This window comes from Oratosquilla oratoria, chromosome 15 (genome assembly GCF_046742065.1).
Source record: "Oratosquilla oratoria isolate Oo_2021 chromosome 15, ASM4674206v1, whole genome shotgun sequence".
Lineage (NCBI taxonomy): Eukaryota > Metazoa > Arthropoda > Malacostraca > Stomatopoda > Squillidae > Oratosquilla > Oratosquilla oratoria.
In genome coordinates, this window is record NC_134791.1 from 45,512,721 (window position 1) to 45,536,474 (window position 23,754).

Here is a 23,754-nt window from a genome sequence, read left to right on the forward strand (position 1 = left end):
CCTTAATGCTAGGGTAGGAAATGATCCAATTGATGGAGTGATTGGGAAATGTGGAGTTCCAGGAAAAAATCGTAGTGGAGAGTTGATGGTGGAAATGTCTCTCTCATAAACAAGCTATATAAATCATTAGTTTATCCACATTTGGAATAAGCTGTTTCCGTATGGTCACCGAATCTCATTAGACATTGTCAGATTGGAAAAAGTAAAATGGCAAGCCATAAAATGATTCCAAATATAAAAAAGAAATTGTCCAGTACAAAAATTTAATAAAACATATGAATCCGTTTTCTGAAGAAGGAAAAGAAAAAAAAAAATCATAGGTGACTTGATACAGGTCTAAGATTCTAAAGGGAATTGACATCAAAAGTGACAATATTTACATTGAATGAGAATCAGACAAGAAATAATGGTCTCAAACTGTCAGGAAATGGGTAGAAACAACTTCATCAACCGAAAATTCTTGGTGTAACATACGATACATCCATGTCTTTCAAACAACACCTCACAAACATAAAAAACAAATGCACACCTAGACTTAACGCACTTAAGTCAATCACTGGAACAACATTTGGACAAAACAAAGAAACTAATATAACAATATACAAACAATGCATACGCTCAGTGATGAATTATGCGAGTCCTGCATGGGCTCCTAATCTCAGTGAGACACACCACAACACCCTTCAAATCATACAAAACAAAGCCCTAAAAACAATTACAGGCTGCGCAAATACATCACCTACAGACCATTTACACCATGAAACAAAAGTCCTCAAAGTCAAGGACCACCTCGACATGAGAGGCACACAAACACTTGCTGCAGCCACCACAAACACATCACACCCGCTACACTACATAGCAGAACACCCACACACACCAAGAAACATTAAAACTACACCCAAAGACCTTTATTACACACAGATACTCTCTTCTCTTCCTCCACAACCACCAAATACCAGCCTCCGGAAACATATTCATAATCATATCACTCACCGCTCCATTAACACACTGAAAGACAACACACTGCTGCATGCCAGACCCCCTGATATCCACCCTTCTGAATCCTCTCTCCCACGTAAGGACAGAGTCCACTTGGCCAGACTGCGATGCGGTCACCACCCAGCACTTCTAAGCTACCAGAAGAGGCTGGACGACCGTGTTGTGAACAGCTGCCCAGGATGTAACACTTCACCCCATACCATACAACACATAATGGAAGACTGCATTATACACAATCATGCACGCAAACAACACAACATACACTCTCTAAAGGATTTGTGGGAAAACCCAGTTTCGGCTGTGGCCTTCCTTGGGGAGACGGGACTGCTCGGACAGACAGTCTTGGTAACGACAACAACTTCATCAACCATGTAGTTAATTAATGGTATAAACTTCTTGTAGAAGCAGTGCAATGTAGTTCAGTTCCAAGCTTTGAGATTTGTTTAAACACCTTAGCAAGATGCTGTAATGCCTGCCATTTATTTTCTATTACTTATTTGTGTTGTTTGTTTATTATTATTTATCATTTATCATTCATTTATATTTCTTATTTGTTTATTCATCATTGCAATTTTTTTCATCCGACCTAGTTATGGACCAAAATGTCTACTGTTGGCACGTTCCTCCTTTGTAACAAATGCTACTTTCTGATGCGGAAGTCCTTGGCTTTGATAACCTGCTGGAGTCTCTTGGGGACAGAATCAGCCAAATTCTGACAGTGGGAAGCTGGAATTTCCTCCTGACAAAGTTTTCTATGAGGGAAATATTGGGTGACTGACCAGGCCAATCCTCTATGTAGTTGACCTCACTGTCACTGAGCCACTTTTTGGCCACCCATGAGGTGTGGCAAGGGGTGCCATCCTGCTGAAGGATCTCACATCCAGTTATGGCAAAATGCTCCCCCTAAATTCTCCTACAGAAGGTTAATATATAGCACTCAGAGTTGACAGTCTGGCCCTTAGGGAGTATTACAAGGTTCCCCATAAGATAGGGCAGATGGTTAACACTCGTCACCATCAAGCATGGGTCACATGCTGATGCGATAGGGAGTTCCACACTTTTGTTCCCTTGGTTTTACTTGTACAAAAGGTAACTCTGTCAGTCCAAAGGACCTTACGCCACTGAATGAGGTCCCAGTCTTTGTGATCCTTGGCAAACTGGTGGTGCCTTTGTTTCACAGTGATGTGGGGCTTCACATTTTGCTGTCATCAGTTTTTCCATCTATTTTGTTGATTAGTTTTTTCTCATTCTTTTTCCTATTAGTAGATTTGTGATTTTTCAGATTTTTTTTTAAGGTTGCTATCTAATTTTGTGTGTGGGGTTAGGGTGTAAATTTTTCTTGTAGTCTTCTGGAAAGTGGTTGATATTTTGTTTGCTTCTTTATGCAGGGGTGGGTAATGATCCATTTCTCTCTCCCACACTTCAAGACAGACTGCCAAACTTAAGACTTCAACACCCACTCCCTAGACATCAGCCCCACAGAAAACCACACCAGCACACACTTGTTCAGGACACCATTCAGTTCTAATACAGCACCACCACAGGAGAGGCCTGGCCTTGGAATCAAACTGCCCTAGATGAAACCACCACAAAGATGTTAATCACATCTGACTGATACAAATATTTGTCTTACTTCCCTCTGATCCAAGACAAGATGGATAGAACAAATTGGTGTTGGATAGATGTAGGTTAGGTGAACAGTGGGTATGGTCTGACTTGGCCATATACTATAGGCATGTGTATATGATTTGTATTACTTTTATTGTATATACTGAATTTTGGGAGGAATGTAAATATACTGGTATAGGGTGGGGGGGGGGGGTCTGTCCATAAGTAAGAGATGAGCCAATAGATACTAGGGAAGTATAGGATGACAGGTAAGCCCTAACGAGGAGGGAATATATTAGATGTATTTAATAGGAAAGGTCTCCGTCTGGGGTATTGGCTGCTTATTATTGTGGCAAAGTAGCATACAGTCGATACTTTAGGGTCTATATGGGGTGCCCCTACAGACCAGAGCCACACATCATTTTGTCTATGATAGAGGAAAACTCTGTTCATAGAAAAATGATGACACTTTTATACTACGACTGTCCCTCCGTTATGCTGTCCCCCAACCACTTGTTGCTGTCCTGTACCATTTCTCTGAGTATTCTTTTTCTGTGGTGAGGGAATTCCCTGTGGTGGGGGAAAAGAATACTGCCACCAAGTATTTCCACTTGGATCGTAAGAGGCGAGAAGAAAGGGACGGGGAGTGGGACTGGGCATCCTTCTCCTTGTAGCCCCACAGGGGACATTCCTAAAAGTAAAAGCAAAGGCATAAGAGGGTCTGGAAGTTCTCGGACCAGCACCCTAAGGTTTGGGTCTTTTAATGTGTGTGGATGTGGTACAGATGAGAGTAAAAGGGAAGAGATAGGTAGTATGTTTGTGAGAAGAAAGATGGATGTGTTGGCTTTGAGTGAAACTAAGCTGAAAGGGAAGGGCGATTGTAAGTTTGGGAGTGTAAGTGGGAGGTTATCAGGAGTGAAGAGAGGGCGAGGGAGGGAAGGGGTGGCTATACTAGTAAGTGAAAAGATAGGTAAACGTGTAGTGGAGTGGAAGGAGGTTTCCTCAAGGATAATGTGGATGAAGGTGAAACTGGGAAAGGAGATGTGGGTTTTTGTAAGTGCATATGGGCCTGGCAATGAGAAGAGTGTAGAAGAAAGGGAGGCCTTTTGGATATATTTAAATGAGTGCATAGAGGGTTTAGGGAGAAGTGTAAATGTAATAGTACTGGGAGACCTTAACTCCTTCCATACGGTGCCGCCTACGTATGCGTCATGAGGAGCAAGTGGATTAGCGACGCTGCCATATCGGCGTCTTGATTATATTTATTGTAGTCGCCCCTGTGTTTTTACATTCTCCCAAATGTGCCCTGAATCCCATTCTCTGTGGTTTTCAAAATTCGCGGGTGAAAGAGAGAACGATCGATATAAGCGGTGACTATATTTTATGATGCGAGTATTATTACGACACGTCGTACGGCTGGCATTGGCTGCTGCCCGCGAGATTTAAGTCCGGAGTGAAGTGGTTAATGCTAGGGTATGAAAGGATCCAATTGATGGAGTGGTTGGGAAATGTGGAGTTCCAGGAAAAAATCGTAGTGGAGAGTTGATGGTGGAAATGTGTCAAGAAAGAGAGTTGATGATAGCAAATACAGTATTTTGGAAGAAAGTCAAGCATAAGTACACATGGGAGAGGGTGGTGGAGGGAAGGGTGGTAGACAGAGCTTTAATGGACTATGTAGTGGTAAATAGGATTATGATAGGAAGAGTTAAGGATGTACATGTGCTAAGGGGAGAGGGTGGGTGAATATCAGATCATTTTTTGGTGGAAGGTAAGTTGAGAGTGGAGGATAGATGGAGAAAGAGGAAAGGGACAAAAGGTAGGGAGGTGCTTAGAGTGAACTCTTTAAATGAAGAGGTAAAGGAGGAGTACAAGAAGAAGCTGAAGGAGGAGTGGGAGGGGGTGAAGGATAGAGTAGAGGTAGGTGTGGAGGAGGAATGGGGATGGTTCAAGGAGGGAGTCACAAAGTGTGCAAAGATGGTGTGTGGAACAAGAAGGACAGGAGGAAATAGAAGGAAGGGTAATGAATGGTGGGATGGTGGGATGAGGAAATGAAGAAGGTTGTAGAAGAGAAGAAGCGAGCTTACACAGATTGGTTACAAAATAGGACGAGGGAGTCATATGAGACGTACAAAGAAAAGAAAAAGGTAAAGGAGGCAAAGAGGAGCAGATGAAAAATGGGGTATGAGTATGACAGAAAATTTTGAAAGTAATAAAAAGATGTTTTGGAAAGAAATTAAGAGAGGAAGAGGTAAAAGGTACAGATGGAGAGATGATAATGGAGGAGAAGGCAGTAAGGGGAAGATGGGCAGAATATTATAGGGAGTTGCTAAATGTGAAGGAGGATAGGGAGGGAATGATAGCTGCAGCGGGAAATGCTAAGAAAATGAGAATGATGAGTGAGGAAAATGGAGGAGAAATAAGGAAGGATGAAGTGAAGGCAGCAGTTAAGATGATGAAAGCAGGTAAGGCACCTGGTCTGGATGGATGCCATGCAGAATGTCTTAAAAAAGGAGGTATAGTGATGGTGGACTGGTTGGTGAGGTTATTTAACGTTTGTTGGAGAGAAGGTAGAGTGCCGGAGGACTGGAGGAGTGCTTATATAGTTCCAATTTACAAGGGAAAGGGGGACAAGTGATAATGTAGTAGTTTCAGAGGGATTAGCTTGTTAAGTGTAGTTGTTGTTGTTGTTGTCGTTCCCTAGACTGTCTGTCCGAGCAGTCCCGTCTCCCCAAGGAAGGCCACAGCCGAAACTGGGTTTTCCCACAAATCCTTTATAGAGTGTATGTTGTGTTGTTTGCGTGCATGATTGTGTATAATGCAGTCTTCCATTATGTGTTGTATGGTATGGGGTGAAGTGTTACATCCTGGGCAGCTGTTCACAACACGGTCGTCCAGCCTCTTCTGGTAGCTTAGAAGTGCTGGGTGGTGACCGCATCGCAGTCTGGCCAAGTGGACTCTGTCCTTTCGTGGGAGAGAGGATTCAGAAGGGTGGATATCAGGGGGTCTGGCATGCAGCAGTGTGTTGTCTTTCAGTGTGTTAATGGAGCGGTGAGTGATATGATTATGAATATGTTTCCGGAGGCTGGTATTTGGTGGTTGTGGAGGAAGAGAAGAGAGTATCTGTGCGTAATAAAGGTCTTTGGGTGTAGTTTTAATGTTTCTTGGTGTGTGTGGGTGTTCTGCTATGTAGTGTAGCGGGTGTGATGTGTTTGTGGTGGCTGCAGCAAGTGTTTGTGTGCCTCTCATGTCGAGGTGGTCCTTGACTTTGAGGACTTTTGTTTCATGGTGTAAATGGTCTGTAGGTGTTGTATTTGTGCAGCCTGTAATTGTTTTTAGGGCTTTGTTTTGTATGATTTGAAGGGTGTTGTGGTGTGTCTCACTGAGATTGGGAAGGCTTATGGGAGGATCTTGATTGAGAGGATTGGGAGAGGAACAGAGGGAGTAATTGGTGAGGAACTGTGTGGATTTAGGATGGGTAGAGGTTGTGAAGATCAGATTTTTGTGGTAAGACAGATATGTGAGAAAGCTATAGGAAAGGGGAAGGATGTTTTTTGGGCCTTCATGGATCTGGAAAAGGCTTACGATAGGGTAGACAGAAAGGCACTGTGGGAGGTTATGTGGATATACGGGATAGGAGGAAAGTTTCTAGGAGCTGTCAAGAGTTTTTATGAGAGTAGTAGAGCTTGTGTCAGGATCAGAAATGGAGAGAGTGAGTGGTTTGAGGTAAAGGTGGGACTTCGTCAAGGATGCGTTATGTCACCCTGGCTGTTCAACTTATACATGGATGGGGTGGTACGAGAGGTAAATGCAAGGGTAGTGGGTCAGGGATTGGAGATGGTTAAAGAAAATGGAGAAAAGTGGGAGGTGAGCCAGCTGTTGTTTGAGGACGACACTGCGCTTGTGGCAGGATTGGAGGAGGGATTGAGGAAGTTGGTGGTAGAGTTTGGGAGTGTGTGTGATAGAAGAAAGCTGAAGATAATTGTGGGTAAAAGTAAGGTGATGAGATGTACAAGGGGTGAAAGTGGCAGTAATCTGGAAGTGAGCATTAAGGGAGAGTAACTGGAGGAAGTGGATAGTTTTAGATACTTGGGTGCAAATGTGGCAGGAAAAGGTGGAGTGAAGGTGGAGGTAGAATGTAGATTGAGAGAAGCGAGTAAATGCCTTGGTGGATTAAAAAGTGTAATGAGGAATAGACATTTGGGAATGGATGCTAAGAGGAGACTGTATGAAGGAGTGATTGTGCCAACAGCACTGTATGGAACAGAAACATGGAACATAAGAGAGGAAGAGAGAAGGAGCTTGAATGTGTTTGAGATGAAGTGTCTGAGAAGTATGATGGGGGTTACTAGGCTAGATAGAGTGAGAAATGAGGAGGTGAGGAGGTGAGGAGGAGAATGGGGGTGGAAAGGGAGTTGGGAGATAGGGTTGATGAAAGAGTATTAGGATGGTTTGGACACATGGAAAGAATGAGTGAAGAAAGACTAGTAAAGGAGGTATGGAAGGCAGATGTGGAGGGAGTGAACATGAGGGGACGTCCTAGGATGAGGTGGATGGATGGGGTGAAGGGGGCTTTGGGGAAGAGGGGAATGTCTGTTGAGGAAGGACGGGAGAGGACAGAAGACTGGTGAATGGAGAATGGTTGTATATGGAAGATGATGTGATGCATGAGGTGGAATGGACGGGGGGATGGGGGGTGAGGTAGTGTGTGTGAGCAAAATTTTGACGCAGCCCGAAGGGATTTCTCCCCATCCTCTCCTTTATATGGGAGGACACTGATTTAATTAAGCGGCCTTGCTGTGGATGTGCTGTGTCTTGCAACACTGCTTCTGACCCAGGGCAGTGGACAGGGTGCAGTGATGACCCGTCATCTAGGAGGTGCTAAGATGGGAGGGAGGGTGGAGGGGTGTGGAATGTTTTCAGGGATGGAATGGGTGGGAATGATTTTATGCCTTTTCCTTTTTGGCTACCTCCCTAGTAAGGGGGAAGAAGCCTTGGTATATGTATGTATGTATGTAATAGGAAAGGTTACAATAGCAGCTGTTAGAGTGTTCATTTGTTGTCATTTGGTAGAGGGCAGCCATATTGTATTTTTGTGTGATTCAATGAATTGACATGTGGCAGTATTGTTGAGCTGCTATGTGAAGTGCTGGGTCCCCAGCGTAAAGGAAGAGGTAACTGGAGCTGGGTTGGAGCAAAGACTGGATTGGTGCTAATAGCAGTGTTTAAGAAGTGACAAGTATAAGTATACATGGGGCAGGGTAATAGATGAAAGAGGTCAACAGGGCATTATTGGACTATGTAGTGGTGCCTAAATGGAGCACTAGTCAAGTGCTGTATGTACCCACTCTTCAATGCCTCTCTTGTTCCCTCCCATACTCATCCCACTTCACATACACTCATTGTACACTTTACGACTTCCTACTTTAAAAACACCCACTCTTCCTCTACTAGTTTCTTTTATCCTTCACTACTTCCTATACTTAAACTTCTCCTGGCATGAACTTTTTAATTTGTTCATCTTCAGCATTTCTCTGCCTAATAATGAGAGACTCCCTCCTGTACACTATAATTAGGTAAAAACAGATGCCAAAACAATCTGTCCTACCCTGTTATTAGTGGTATGGTCTCCATAAAGTGAAATGTATAAACACAGAATAAAAAGTGCAATCAAACTGGTCCTTACACCTGTACAAATAACGAGTTGAAGCAATAAACGTGCCAACATTAAAGGAAATATGATAAAGATAGGACATGACTGCACTGTTCTGGCTGGAGGAGGCCAATATTGACAAGAAAAGATCTCCTAAGTCTGGGATGGGAAGGCATCAAGAGGTAACGGTAATAAACAGAGAGACCAGGTCTGAAGGCTAACAAATAATTTTCTGCACAGATGTGTAAACTTGATCTTTTCTTGTATATTACAACATAGAAACCCATATCAGATCTGTACTTACTTTTGGTGGTTTAAATGGATAATCCGTAGGAAAATGAATGGTTAGGAAGAATACGCCACCCTGAAAAGGACTTTCTGGAGGACCCATGATAGTTGCTTGCCAATGGAATAAATCATCTCCTACTGGGCCTGCTGAGCATTGTGCTGGGGGGTCTCGGCCCAGGTCCTGCAGTTCCTGAAGCATCAAATACATCTATAAGTGGTACTTTATTGAGAAATAAATTCATACATATTTAAATGCAGTATTGCTTGATACCTGGATATACAGTCTATTATTACTGGATTAAGACATTTTTATTAAATTTATAGCAGAGCTGTCACAATTGGGTAAAACCTGAGCACTTCATAAATTACCTAAAATACAAAAGCTTAATCTTTCCTTATAGCCCTGAATCACTACCCAAGAGATAAAATGTTTCATAATTTGGTGATATGATTGGGAAAAGGTTATCCCAATTATAAGATCACATTTTACAAAGGATTACAAAGGATTACAAAGGCGGAGCATGCCGACAGGAGACCTTTTGATCCATATCTAGGTCTGATGCGAAAAAAAAAAAATCATAATAACAAAATAATAAATAAAAACTATAATAATGTAAATAACAAATAAAAACTATAATAATGTAGATAACAAATAAAATACATAAATAAATGCATAGGTATATTTAAATAATAAACAAACTGGTAAATAGTAAACAATAATAAATTGACATATAACTAATAATAAATGAAAATCAAACAGACAAATGATAAAACAAAAACAAATAATATAAGATAAATTATAATCATTACAGCATCTTACTTAGGTATTTATCTAAATGATTCTTAAAGCTTCGAACTTAACTACATTGCACTACCTGTGCAGGAAATTTATTCCATTCATTAACTACACGGTTGGCAAAGTTGTTTCTACCTACTTCCAAATTGAATCTATTTCCGGACAGTTTGAGACCATTATTTCTTGTCTGATTCTCATTCAGTGAAAATTTTGTCACTTTTGATGTTGTCAATTCCCTTTATCAAGTCACCTCTGAGTCTACGCTTTTTTAGGGAAAACATTCATATGTTTTAGTCCATTTTCGTATGATATATTTTTGATATTTGGAATCAGTTTTGTGGCTCGCCGTTGTACTTTTTCCAGTCTGTCAATGTCTTTAATGAGATTCGGTGACCATACGGAAACAGCATATTCCAAATGTGGATGAACTAACGATTTATATAGCTTGTTAATGAGTGATGTACTTTTGAAATCAAAAGATCGCGCAATCAGTCCTAGAATCTTATTTGCTTTCTCAGAGGCTGAAATACACTGCTTGGATGATTTGAGGTCGTTACTGATAATTACGCCGAGATCTTTTTCACTATCCACTTTTGTTAACGAATTTCCAAATAACTTGTAATCGTACTTAGTTATTTTTACCTATGTGCATTACCTTGCATTTACTTGTTAAATTTCATTAGCCACTTTTCAGACCATTGCTGTAATTTATCTAAATCTTCTTGAATATCTAATTGGTTTGAGTGATCATTTGCCACTCCACACAGTTTTGTATCATCAGCAAATTTGGAAACAGTAGATTTCAGTCCATGGTCTATATCATTTATATATACTATGAATAGAAGTGGCCCAAGAACGGAACCCTGAGGAACTCCACTTGCAACACTTTTCCATCCAGAAGTTTTTCCATTTAAAACAACTCTCTGTTTTCAACCATTCAACCAATTACTAGTCCAACCTAATAGGCTACCACTTATTCCATGCAAAGCTAATTTAGTAAGTAGTCTTTCGTGTGGGACGGTATCAAAAGCTTTTGCAAAGTCTAGATATATTAAATCTATATTGTTTCTTTTGTCATAATTCGAGATAACTGTGTTGTAGAATTCGAGTAAGTTAGTCATGCAAGAACGTTTGCGTCTGAAACCATGCTGGCTATCATTTATCAAACGGTTACTTTCTAAATGATGTTCGATAGCATCTCTGATGATAGTTTCCATTATTTTTCCTACGATCGAAGTCAAACTTATAGGCCTATAGTTATTTGGTTTCTTTTTGTCACCTTTTTTGAATATGGGAGTAACGTTAGGTAGCTTCCATTCTCTTGGGACATCTCCGGATATGATGGATTTCTTGAAAATAATTTCTAATGGAACAACAATCTCATTTTTCATTTCCTTTAAGATTCCTGGATGCCAACCGTCAGGCCCTGGTGTTTTATTAACCTTGAGTTTGTCTATACACCTTTTAATTTTTTCTTTTGTTATATTTACCGTAGTAAGTTTACCCCAGACTTTTCACAGGTTTCAGTTTGGAATTTACCTTGGTGTGTTTCGTTTACGAATACCGAGCTAAAATAATTGTTTAAGATATTACACATTCCTTCATTTGAATATTCAAGTTGACCGTCAGAAGATAATAGTGGACCAATGTGATTCCTAACAACCTTTTTATCTCTAATGTAACTATAGAATTCTTTGGGATTCTCTTTGGATTTATCAGCGATGTTCATTTCGTATTGTCGTTTTCTTTTTCTTATTGTCTTTTTTAAATCTCTCTGTATTAATACATAACTTTCATAGTCGTTAGATGCACCCGAGCACTTATATTTCTTATAAGCCTGTCTCTTTTTAGCAATACTTTTTTCAGTTTCTTTGTCGAGCCACTTTGGGCGAGCATGATTTGGGGGACGTCTGTCGTTAAAAGGAATGTAAGTTTGAATCATCTTAGCGAGTGTATTTTGAAATATTTCCCACATCTGATCTACAGGTCTTTTGTTTAATTTTGCCTCCCAATCTGTAAGCTGAAGCTCCTGACGTAGTCCTATGAACTGAGCTTTACTGAAATCGGGTATTTTAGAAGCACAAGTATCTATTCTAAAATTGTTTAGGAGTTTGAATCTAACTAAGTTGTGATCGCTATTTGCAACAGATTCACCGACTTCTACATCAGTTACCATGCTTTCGCGGCTAGTGATCAAAAGATCGAGTAAGTTTCCATATCTTGTGGGCTCTTTTACATGCTGAATTAAGTAATTGTCACCAAGAAAATCAAACAAGCGACTACCTATATGGCCATGTTCAAGGGTCATACAATCAATGTCAGTAAAATTGAAATCACCCATTATCAATAAATCCCGGTTGCAGAAACTAGACAGTTCTTGAAATAACAGTTTGTCGTCTGCTAATGATAATGTCTTTGGCCTATATATCACACCTATATTCATTTTTTGTCCATTTATTTGGGTTAACTCAACCCACAAACTACCATATGCATCCTGTTTCACTTTCTCTATAACACAAGCATGAACATTGTTTTTAACGTACAATAGAACACCCCCACCTTTCTTGTGGTTTCTATCCTGATGAAAGTGTTTAAATCCCGCAATATTAAATTCAGCTTCGAACTCTGTACCATTTAACCATGTCTCAGTTATTCCTATCATATCGAGATTTTCGCTTTTGACATACGCCTGTGTTTCTTGAAATTTGTTTGTAATACTACGAGCATTAAAGTACATGGTTTTAAGAAACTCGTGATTTTTTCTTTTATGACAAATTTTGAATTTCAATATCACATCTTACATTATCATTTTGTTTTTCACTTATACCTTGCTCTATATTAACTACGTGTTTAATAGAAAATCTCCTGCCCATTTATACACGCAATATATTATACATTGTGTGTATGTATATATACATATATATACACACACACATATATATATGTATATATATATTGAGGCATTGTGACAGGCTAGTAAAGGTGCGTGGGGAAGACCTTTTCCAAGCTGTGCCTTTTCAGTTTTTGTTTTGGTATGTATTTATCCACTCCATTATAGATTTTTAATAATGTCCATTTCTCTTCCAACTGTGTTTCTTCATTAAAGAAGTTTTCCCAACTCACTTTTTGAAAGAATTTTCAGTTTCCCAAAATCAGTTTTGTTATACAGCAGTCTTCCTTTTCTCCGTTTCTCATTTCTTCCTTATCCACAATTGTGTGTGTGTGTGTGTATTTACCTACTTGTATCTTACAGGAAGGGGAGCTATGGCTCAGTGTCTAATTTGCTCTTTAATTTGTGTATGGTTTTTGCACACACTATTGTTTTGCCAGTTTGTTCCAGATGTCCACCACTGTGTGGACATTTTCTTCTTCAGATCTCTTCTATAACTATCCTAAATTTTTTCTAATGTCCTCTTCTGTTTCTCTCGTCTCAATTTAGTAAGTCCTCTCTATCAAGAACTTCTGTGCCTTTCATGATTCTGTACATGGTCAGTAGGTCACCTCTCTTTGTTCCAAAGTTGGTAATTTCAATTTAGCCAGTCTTTACTAATGATATTTTAATCATTTATCAAAACTTACACGAGAAAGGCACAACATTCATGTGTTAGCATGATAAGTTTTAAGGTGCTAAGATAAGAGGGAGGGTGGAGGGGTATGGAGTGTATTCAGGGATGGAATGGGTGGGAATGATTTTATGCCTTTTCCTTTTTGGATACCTCCCTTGTAAGGGGGAAAAAAGCCTTGGTATATGTATGTATGAATATTTTGGAAAAACCCACAAAACGTGATGCATGAAGTAGCGAGGGAACACTGTATATGGCAAACATCGGAGCGAATACAGAAACCTTGTGGGACTCCACTTATCATTTCTTCCCAGGTTGAGTTCTTGTCTAAGTACCAACTTCATTTTTCTCCCGTTCAAGAAATCTTCCATTCCAACAACTTCCCTTACACTCCACCTATTATTAAAAAAAAATTGTGTGGTACTTTATCAAATGCTTCTTGTAGATCTAAGAAGGCACATTCTGCCCATCTGTCCCTTTCTTGCATTATTTCAAGTTTGTGGCACATGATCTTCCATGTCTAAATCCAAATGGTTTTGAATTTAGTATATTATACTCTTCCAAATGTTTAATCCATTTACTTGTGACAACTTTTTCTCATTTTTGCTATCGTGCTTGCAAGGGAGACCAGTCTATAGTTGGATTTTCCTTGTCCCCTCCTTTGTATATTTGTACAATATATGCATTTTTCCAATCTTGTGGTACTTTTCCTTCTTTGAGTGAAATTCAATTACCGTGTATTCTGTCCGTTAGTTCATATATACATTCTTTTAATATCCAATCTCAAATTCCATCTGGCCCATGTGATTTTCTGACATCAAGTTTTTTTTTTATTTGGTCCCTTATTTCCTTCTGTGTCACAGTATTTCTTTCATTAGGGGGGGGGGGGTCCTTCCTCCCAATTTTGTGTACTTTCAACTATGAATACAGATTTAAAATGCTCATAACTTCAGCCATTTCCACATCTATATATTAATTATTCCCTTGATGCAGTTTCACTTTCATGTTTATCTTTTAGTTTGTCATTCACATACTTGTACAATAGATTGGTCCTTGCATTTTTCAATCATCCTTTTCATAGTTTCTTTTCTTTCCTGCATATTTTTACATATTCATTTTAGTTTGATGTATATTTGCCACTTGCTCATTTGACTTTATCTTCTATCTTTAGCCTCGTTACATTTTACACTTTACATACGCCCTTTCTTGTTTCTTCTTTGGTAAATTTTTTTATTCCCTCATAATTTTCTTTTAATATGTTCCATTTATCTTCCATCTTTGTTTCTTCATTTAAGAAATTTTCCCAGTTTGCATTTTGAAATTTTTTTGTTTCTCAGTATATTTTATTGTACATTAGTCTTTCTTTTCTATGTTTTAGTATATTTTATTATACATTAGTCTTTCTTTTCTATGTTTCTCATTTCTTCTCAAATCAATTTGTTCTTTAAATTTGAATTCTATTAGTATGTGATCACTCTTGTATTTCATTTTATCCATGATTTCAGGCTCTGATGTAAATATTAAATCTAGTCTCAATGGTTCTTCATTGTTTCTATATCTGGTAATTTCCTTTACCCATTGAGTCAATGTGCATGGTCACATTTAGTAGAATATTTCCCCAAAGGTCTTCTCCACCTTTCGCTGTCATTTCTTCCCAACATTTTCTTTGGAATTAAAATCATCCATAATCACTATGTTTCCTCTTCCTTTCAGTAATTCAATTAATGCATTCTTTGTGCCTTCCAACATTTTGGAATGATCACTATCTGTCCAAGACTGTTCTTGGGGGCACATATATTACTACAAATTTTTTACTGTTCATGTCTCCATTTTCAACTGTAATCATAATCAATTCCACATTATTTTTTCCTTCTATTATCTTTGTCACATTCAAGTCTTAGTCAAAAACATGACACCTCCACCCTATTTATCCTGTGTCTAATATATATATATATATACATAGTAGAACCTCTACTTACGATTGCCTAAACATACAAATTTTCCAACATGATGTGAAATTCGATCTAATATTTGACTCTACACCCTAAGTAATTTCCAACATACGAAGCCGTAGAAGTTTCGCATATATAAGCTAAGTTAGTTTAAAGTTCACCTAGTGTAAGTTAGAGTAGCCTAAGTTATGATATGTATCTCAGTCACCACCTCTCTACCCACCAAAAAGACTATTTCCTTATAAATTATTTTCTTTTACATCTCTTATATACATTAATGCATTTGTTTTATTGCTATGTATAATTATCTGCAGTACAGTATTAAGGAGTTATCATAGGTTTTTGGGCTGTGGGACGAATTAAATGAATTAGTGTATCCTTATGGGAATATTTGATTTAACATACGACCATTTCAACATACGAAGTAGGTCCTGGAACGAATTAAATTCACATGTAGAGGTTCTACTGTACATATAAACTTTGGACTTTTCTTGCTGTATTGTATTAGTGGGATTTTGTATGTTGCATGAAAACCTAGGGGAAAACCCCATTAAAGTTGGTAGACATCTTGGGTCTGGCTTGAGACCAAGTCTCCCTCATGGAGGCACCTTCAAATGAAGGTGAGGATGTTCATGGGTTCCAAGGATGGGTGACATGATGACTATTCCCTCTGCTGTCAATCTTGCAGGGCCACCACTAGATGGTATCCATCATTGAGCCCATGAATGATATCACAGAGCAACTATAATGCATGTTAAGTGTACAGTACTCATACAGACCAGTACTATACTTGAACTTCTACATACATACATATACCAAGGCTTTTTCCTCCTTTCAAGGGAGGTAGCCAAAAAGGGAAAGGCACAAAAACACCCCCACCCATTTCATCCCCAAATACACTCCACACCCCTCCCACCCTCCCTCTCATCTGAGCACCTCCTTCTAAAATACAAATACATAATTTCTAGCTATATTTGGTCTTGCATAAACTAGTCTCTATATTCATATGTAATTTTACACTGGGTTACTATGGCTAGACTGAACATCAATTCAATGGTTCAGAATCTATCACTTCAGTCACACTACCTACCACTGAAAACTTGCAACAGATGAAGGTTGGAAATTTAGCTGCTGTTGCAGTGGTTTTTGCACCCATATACAAATTTCCTTATTTTTGCAAATGGAGAAGGGCAATGCTGGGAGACTGATAAAATGAAAACTAAAACTTGCTTTCTTTATTAAAGTATAACCACTTTGAAAATTAAAGGCATCTAGTTTTACTGGAATATGATTTTAGAAACTTACCAAAGTCAGTAATAGCTAAATAAAATACAGAATTTTTTTTCATTTACTGCAACTTGAAATTATGGTTTGCTTCCATTCTTGTAAAAACTACCCGTGGTGCCATCTGCCTTGCAGCGATGTCAAATTCCATTCATTCTTCATGCACTGCCATTGTATTTGATGTATAGGGATCATGTCAAGTGTAGCAGACTATTTAATATCAAATTAAGGAATTATGAAGATGAAGAAAGAACTACTGAGGAAAATACACAATTGGGAAGACGCAGAGAATATAATAATGTATGGAACTGAGAAAGAAAGAAATCTTATAATGACCACCCAGCAACAATAGCAGGCCCATTCATGTATACAGCATACATGGGGATCTAAATGTCACTTTTTAAAGCATTATGCAAAACAAATAAGAGACCGTCTTTACAAATTTTGATTAAATCTATTAGATAAACAAGCTTAGAAAGACAAAATCAGGAGAAATAAGTGAATAATAAAGAAATTACCTAGAATAGATATAACAACAGACAAAAAACCAAACGGTGTGCAGTACAGGAATAAATAAAATCCTAGTCATTTTGGAATGGATTGGTATGTTCTTAGTGATACTTCATGATTCTTTCGTTCTTATACAGCATGTAAACAATCTAAAATGCAGAGTATCTACTTATGTTCAGAATAATCAGTTTCATCTAGTAGTAACAAATCACCATAATTAACCTATTTAGTGGCACACTAGTTTGGGAAGGTATGCAATAGGAGAAAGTTGAAGATGAATGTGGGTAAAAGCAAGGTGATAATATGTACAAGGGTAGAGGATGGCAGTGAGTTGGAAGGAAGTCTAAAAGGAGAGATACTGGCAGAAGTGGATAGCTTTAGGTATTTGGGGTCACATGTACAGGAAAGGAAGGAGTGGTAGTGGAGCTGAAAATGGCTTAGGGGATTAGAAATTGGCATATGGGAATAGATGCAAAGAAGAGATTGTATGAAGGCATGATTGTGCCAATGGCATTGTACGGGGCAGACTTAGAATTTGAGATAGGCCAAGAGGAAAAAGTTTAGATGTGTTTGAGATGATATGTCTGAGAAGTATGGCAAGGGTCAGGTGAGATAGAGTGAGAAATGAGGTGGTGAGGAGTAGAGTGGGAGACAGGGCTGATGAAAGATTATCAGGATGGTTTGGACACATGGAAAGAATGGGTGATGAAATATTAGCAAAAGAGTTGTGGAAGGCACAAGTGGAGCGAGTGAACTTCAGGGGACCACCAAGGATGAGATGGATGGATGGATGGGGTGAAAGGGATGTTGAGTAAGAGGGGAATGTCTGTAGAGCAAGGAAGGGAGAAAGCAGAAGGGGATATGGGAGGGTCCATCAGCTGTGAACTGCCCCCCCCCCCTCCTATTTATTCTCACATGAGTGTGCCATGACAATAGTTCTTACAAGTGAAATATCATACTAATTAAGGCTCCCTCCTTACATGGTGTTTTTGACAAAAGTTTGTGCAACAAGCTAAGCCAATATGCTTTTATATAATGTAAAGAGCAAAAAAAAAAAAAAAAAAAAAAAAAAAAAAAAAAAAAAAAAAAAAAGGTGAAGAACAGGGGGCTCCTTGCTATTGCACTATGACCTGGAAATTATATTTCCATGGAGCCATGAATGAAGAAGAAAATAAATAGCCTTATATACACATTTTATAGACTGTGAGGAGTAATGTTCTGCTGACCAAAACCTGTATCCGAGGACTATCAAATGGCTAATTCATATCTCTTGCCACTATAAATACATTCTGGTGGTGCATTGTTACATCATTTAATATTTCTTAAGTAATGTTTGTGAGAAGTGTGATGATAGAGCCCCTTACTGAATCTATATTGCTTATGGAAACTAGAAGTTTTGTTTCAATTCTTTCTGCTATATGTCTATCAGTTTGGTTTTGGTGGATACTTGCGAGATTGATCTGCAGGAAGTTGGGCTTTCTGGCATTTTGTATGATTTTAGGATTGGAATTATGAGCTATTTTCTAGATCGTTTTTGTACTCCTATTATCATCACAGCTATTTTTTTCCTTTATCTATAAGTAAATACTTCTGGTGAGGGATTTATAGCTAAGTAAATGTAGATATGTTATTTGAATACCTCTACATTGGAACAATCTATGACAGATGGTAGACCATTCTATATGTTAATGTGGTTGAAAAAGTATTTTGGCACATGTCTAAATTTTTCCCCCTACAATATTGTATCTATTACTCCTAGTTATGTTGGAGGTGTCAATTTTAAAATGTTTTTCCACATCTAAGTTTTCAATCCTTTTGACACTTTTTAAAACCTCAATTAGATCTCTCATTCTCAGTTTCATGAGACTAAACAAATCAATGTATCAACGTAATATACCTTTTTCTTCATGGAAATCAATAACAGAAATAGTTGCTAAAAGCTATACACTAACGAACATAGCAGGTTCGGTTAGGTTTGAAGAGATGAATTTATTATAGTGATACCTTGAGATATGATCACCCTAACATATGAAAAACGGAGATACGATGTAAAATGTTTGAGATACGATGTGGTGACGAGTGATAATTTGAAACACCTGTGGTAGGTGGCAGAAGGTTCACTTGGCTCCCAATGATTTCCAATGCTTCAATTTGTGTGCTGTCTTCTCGTTTACATCTTTGCTGTTTGTTCATCATGTTTGTGCCCATTTTGTGCATTATTATTTTTATTTTTGTGCAGAACCATGGGTCCCAAAGGTAAGGACAAGGACAAGGACAAGGACAGTGGAGGGAGGGAGGGAGGGAGGGAGAGAGAAATAAAAATAAAAATAAATAAATATAAATAAATAAAGGAGGTAAATATGAAATAATTCCAAAACATAGGCATCCATAAAGAATATGGATGCAATGCATCAACAATATCCACAATCATTAAACAGAAAGATGCAATAAAGGTGTCGCCATTATTTCAAAGCTTAGAACAGACCTACATAATGAGATGGAGTGCCTACTTTTAATACGGATTAAGAAGGAGTTGGCTGGTGACTAACCTCCATTCGTCGCTATCACCTGTCTCCGTGGTATGATATGATAACATTTATCATAGTTATTTATTTTATCATTGTGTTGTTACTCATGTATCTATCTATAAACTGTGCTTGTTATTGTGTAATTTAAGTTTTTGGGGGTAATTTTGTATTGCTGCAACGGATTAATTCTATTACCATAAATTTAAACGGGAATAATTGTTTTGAGATACAATTTTTTTGACATATGATGGCAATCACAGAAATTAATTTTGTATCTCAAGGTATCATTGTACCTTAATTTCTTTGATTTCTGCACTTTGTCTCAAGCATTTGCCATGGCTCCGTTTGTGTATCATCTTTAGCAACTTTTCGTGTTATTCCCATCAAGAAAAACATATGGTGATACATTACAAATTACAAAATTAAAATTGAATTTTCTAACGCTATATCACAGGTGTGCACTTCCAAAAATTTACCCAATTTTGCACCTCAGGATACTCCATTAGTTTACAGACAACTGATGTAAGGCTAATAGACTGATAATTACCAGGATGGGATCTGTCACCCCTTTTTGAACAAAGGCACAACATTTGCTAGTTTCCACCCTTGTACAACTCTTTCAGATTCTAAAAATGTTAAAAAACACACTGAGGGCCTTGCATATTGTTTTACTTCTGGCACTTAAAAGTACATAGAGAAATTTACTTCTTTTTAAGTCTGGGCATTTAGATAATGTTTAATTTTTTTGGGGGCCTTTCTGCCTCTTGTATTTCCTACACATTTGTTGGAAAAGGGAGGGTAACATCTGTCTGATTTTACCTTTCACATCTTTTTTATTATCTTGTTTTCTTTAAATGTTCAACACCAGTTTTGGAGAAACTCATGTAAAGTTGCATAGCTGTTATAGTGACATAATTTTTCCTTTAATTACTCTGTTTCATGGGTGGGTAAATTGGTTTATTTATTATTATTTTTCTTGGTATCTCACTTGTTTATCACTGATACCAAAACCTTACTCATAGAACAGCACAAGAAAGTGATTGGCACACAGTCATATACACCATTGTTGTTAGTGGATGTTGGCCTAGCATTAAAGTCATACAATAGAAATAGGGGGGGGGGGGTTACACTGAGATGACCACCACCAAATAATACACTTCCTACATGGCACTATTAAAAAGAATTTTTTGCATTCACCATGCAACCCATCTAGAAAATACATACAGGACAGAATAAGCATTATTCAATAGGAAAAGATGAATAAACAATAAGTCTTGGAAATTTATACAAAGAAATCCTATTTTCAAGTTGTCAATATAATGATTAGTGCACCATACCAAGTGCTAGGACTATCAACCCACAGTTCAGGTTCACACCAGAATTAAAGGATGATGGTCTAGGCGCCTGATTGGTCCCTTTAGGTCACACTCACCCTCTGAGTGTACTACATTCCTTGTATGTATATACTAATTATACAGTTCTTGTCATTAAAAATGAAGATATCCCAGAGCAAAGATGAAAGCTTCATAATCTTCAAACACCAGCTGCCACTTTTCATCTGAATTACTTAGTTTTCCACTGACCAGTTGGTCACCACACATGCAATAATTCCCAAATGCTCTTTAATAGAGTACTCCAAGAGCTAAGAGTTAACCAATGTAGTATAATCCAGAGAATCAAGAACACAGCAGAAAATCATTAAGTGCAGAAGCTGTTGTTATATTCAACACACACACACACACACACATATATATATATATACAGGTAGTCGTCGACTTACGACCGAGTTCGGTTCCGACAGACAGGTCGTAAGTCGATCTGGACGCAAGTCGGTCTATACTTATATATACAGTATATATTACCCTTTATATAATATATATATATATACATATATATATATTGTATATTTAGCATACTGAAATAATCTTAGCATCTTTGAACTATGTTGTATAGTATTTTTAACCTTTTTATAATTTCATCCGATTTTCTTTGGGAAACGTAGCCTAGGCCTAAGCATATTGAATAAAATCCTATCATCTTTGACCTATGATATTTAATACTGTATTTGTTAACCTTTGTATTATTTTACCATCAGACTTTCTTTAGGAAACGTATGCATACTGAATAAAATCTTATTATCTTTGAGCTACGTTGTTTAATATTCATTAACTTTTTATCATTTTCGTTAGGAAACGTAGCCTAGGCCTACGCATACTGAATAAAGTCCTGTCATCTTTGACCTACAAATCCTTTTTTGGTGGTTACATTAAAATCATTGTAAAGCAAAATTAGGAAAAAAAATATTTCAAAACACATTCTTTTCGTTTACGTACTGTACCGAAAATATTGTTATCGACAACAGACTAGGCATAAACAAAGTTTACTGTTACATTTTATTAATCGCAAAACATAAAAATGCAAAATGTTGTGCCGAACATTTTGTCATCGACAACAGACTAGGCATAAAAAAATACTGTTACATTTTATTAATTGCAAAACATAAAAATACAAAATGCAAGGCAAAATTAGGAAACATTTTACTTCAAACAAACAAAATGAAAGAATATTTAGCTGGCTGGGATGCTGACGCTGCCGGCAGCCTGCGAAAACTATCGTACTCGCGTCTCGCAGCGTGCGGAGTAATGTACTGCACTGCCACGCATAACATTGCAATTCTATTACTCTATTAAATGTTAGATATTATTGCACCATCTCGTGGTCGTAAAGTCGATCAGTCGTAAGTTGACGACTACCTGTATATATATATACACACACACACAATGTATACAGAGTGGTTGGGAAGTGTGGAGTTCCATGAAAAAATCGCAGTTGAGAGTTGATGGTGGAGATGTCTAGAAGGAGAGTTGACGATAGCAAATAGTGTTTAGGAAGAAAGTCAAGCATAAGTACACATGGGAGAGGGCAGTGGATGGAAGGGTGGTAGATTGGGCCTTAACCACTTCATTAAAGTCATATTCTTGCACACAGTATCAGCATATGTATGATTCATCACACAACTCGCATTATAATATATAAAGTCATTCATTCTCTCTTTTTTTCTTCTTTAATATTAAACAAAACGTGATAAAATATATATACAGTATATATATATATTACCTCTGAAGAAGCCTCAAAGGCAAAACCAGTCAGGAATAAAGTCTTGTTCCCAATCGTGTCTTTCCATTCTTACCATTCATACACTGTCATGTCATATATATATATATATATATATATATATATATATATATATATGCAAGCAATCATATCACTGTGATACAAAAATGCAAAATAACCACAGAAGGGAAACTTGTAGACAGTAAATACTTTCGTATATTACATCTTCAGTCTGAAGATGTAATACACAAAAGTACTTACTGTCTACAAGTTTCCCTTCTCCTGTGGTTATTTTGCATTTTTGAATCAGTGAAGTGATTGCTTGCACTTGTGTGCACACACACACACACACATATATATATATACACACACACATATATACAGTCAAACCTCGAAAGCCCGGACCTCGTATGACCGATTGAAATGAACAAAGGGCGGACTTTTCCAGCAAAGTTCCCTATTTGTCCGGTAGGTGACAGCGACGGCTATACATGTGTACTCAAACACGGACCAGTCAAGCCACCACCAGGGCTGCCGCTTCGTAGAATTTTGTACCAAAACGTAGTAAAATAGCGGCATGTGGCAACTGCACAAGGACACAAGGAATTTTTTTCTACATATCAGCGGGCTGTTAAAAGCATTAAAAAAATAAAACTTGTTTAAAAATCATAGAACTAGTTATCAAATAATAAATGGTACATCAAAATATGACTTTTACTGGTAATTGTGTTACTTATAAAATATTATACCCCAAAAGATACATTTTTACCGTGTAGAAAACAATCTACACTAAAGTTTCAGCTTTCTTTTAGCGATAATAATATAGAAAAAATAATTTCTATATCTTACTGAATATGTTAGGGCATGGGGGCCTTATATACATTCAAGAATAAAAAAACTAGAACCAACATTTTGTCAAAGTTTGACAAGTATATCCTGCTATGAAAGTCTGCACACGCCTGAGAAAAATGTATGCCCCGGTATGGCAACACTACCATTCTACACGGTAGTGCAGAAAATGCAGCAACCCTGCCCGCCACCACTGTCCCGCGTGCATACCTTCCGATATTTACAGTGTACGCAATAAAAAATACAGTACAGTTCACTGTATATACAGTACATTTACATGCCTGTATTACAATTACAGAATTATTAGTATTATAGTGTTATTATTACAGTATTGTTATTATTACAGTGTTAGAGTATTATTCTTGTGTTTCTATGCCATATACATTACCTATACGTATACCGCTACGAAAATCTACGGGTGTTAGGGTGATATTTTCGATGACCGGACCACCCTTCCCCCCAATTAGTCTGGGCTTTCGAGGTTCGACTGTATATATATATATAAAATCAAGAAGCTGATGCCAGCATCCTCGTATACACACTTCCCCCTCGTGATGCCTATGTAGGTGTAATCATACTGAAATGGTTAATGGACTACATAGTGGTAACCAGG

The 23,754-nt window shown here is 37.8% G+C and overlaps 1 protein-coding gene across 6 annotated transcripts in view; it reads right to left on the minus strand.

The window, feature by feature from the left end:
- eff (ubiquitin-conjugating enzyme E2 eff) overlaps positions 1-23,754 on the minus strand; it is a 71,416-nt gene that overhangs the window by 36,155 nt on the left and 11,507 nt on the right. For 4 of the 6 annotated variants that reach the window (XM_076198866.1, XM_076198868.1, XM_076198870.1 and 1 more), the window contains exons 2-3: positions 8,562-8,735; positions 3,138-3,298 (exon numbers count right to left, since the gene is read on the minus strand). In XM_076198866.1, the coding sequence (XP_076054981.1) occupies positions 3,138-3,298; positions 8,562-8,735 (335 nt within the window). The remainder of the gene's footprint in view (positions 1-3,137; positions 3,299-8,561; positions 8,736-23,754) is intronic. The other 2 variants (XM_076198867.1, XM_076198869.1) reach the window with 1 other exon arrangement.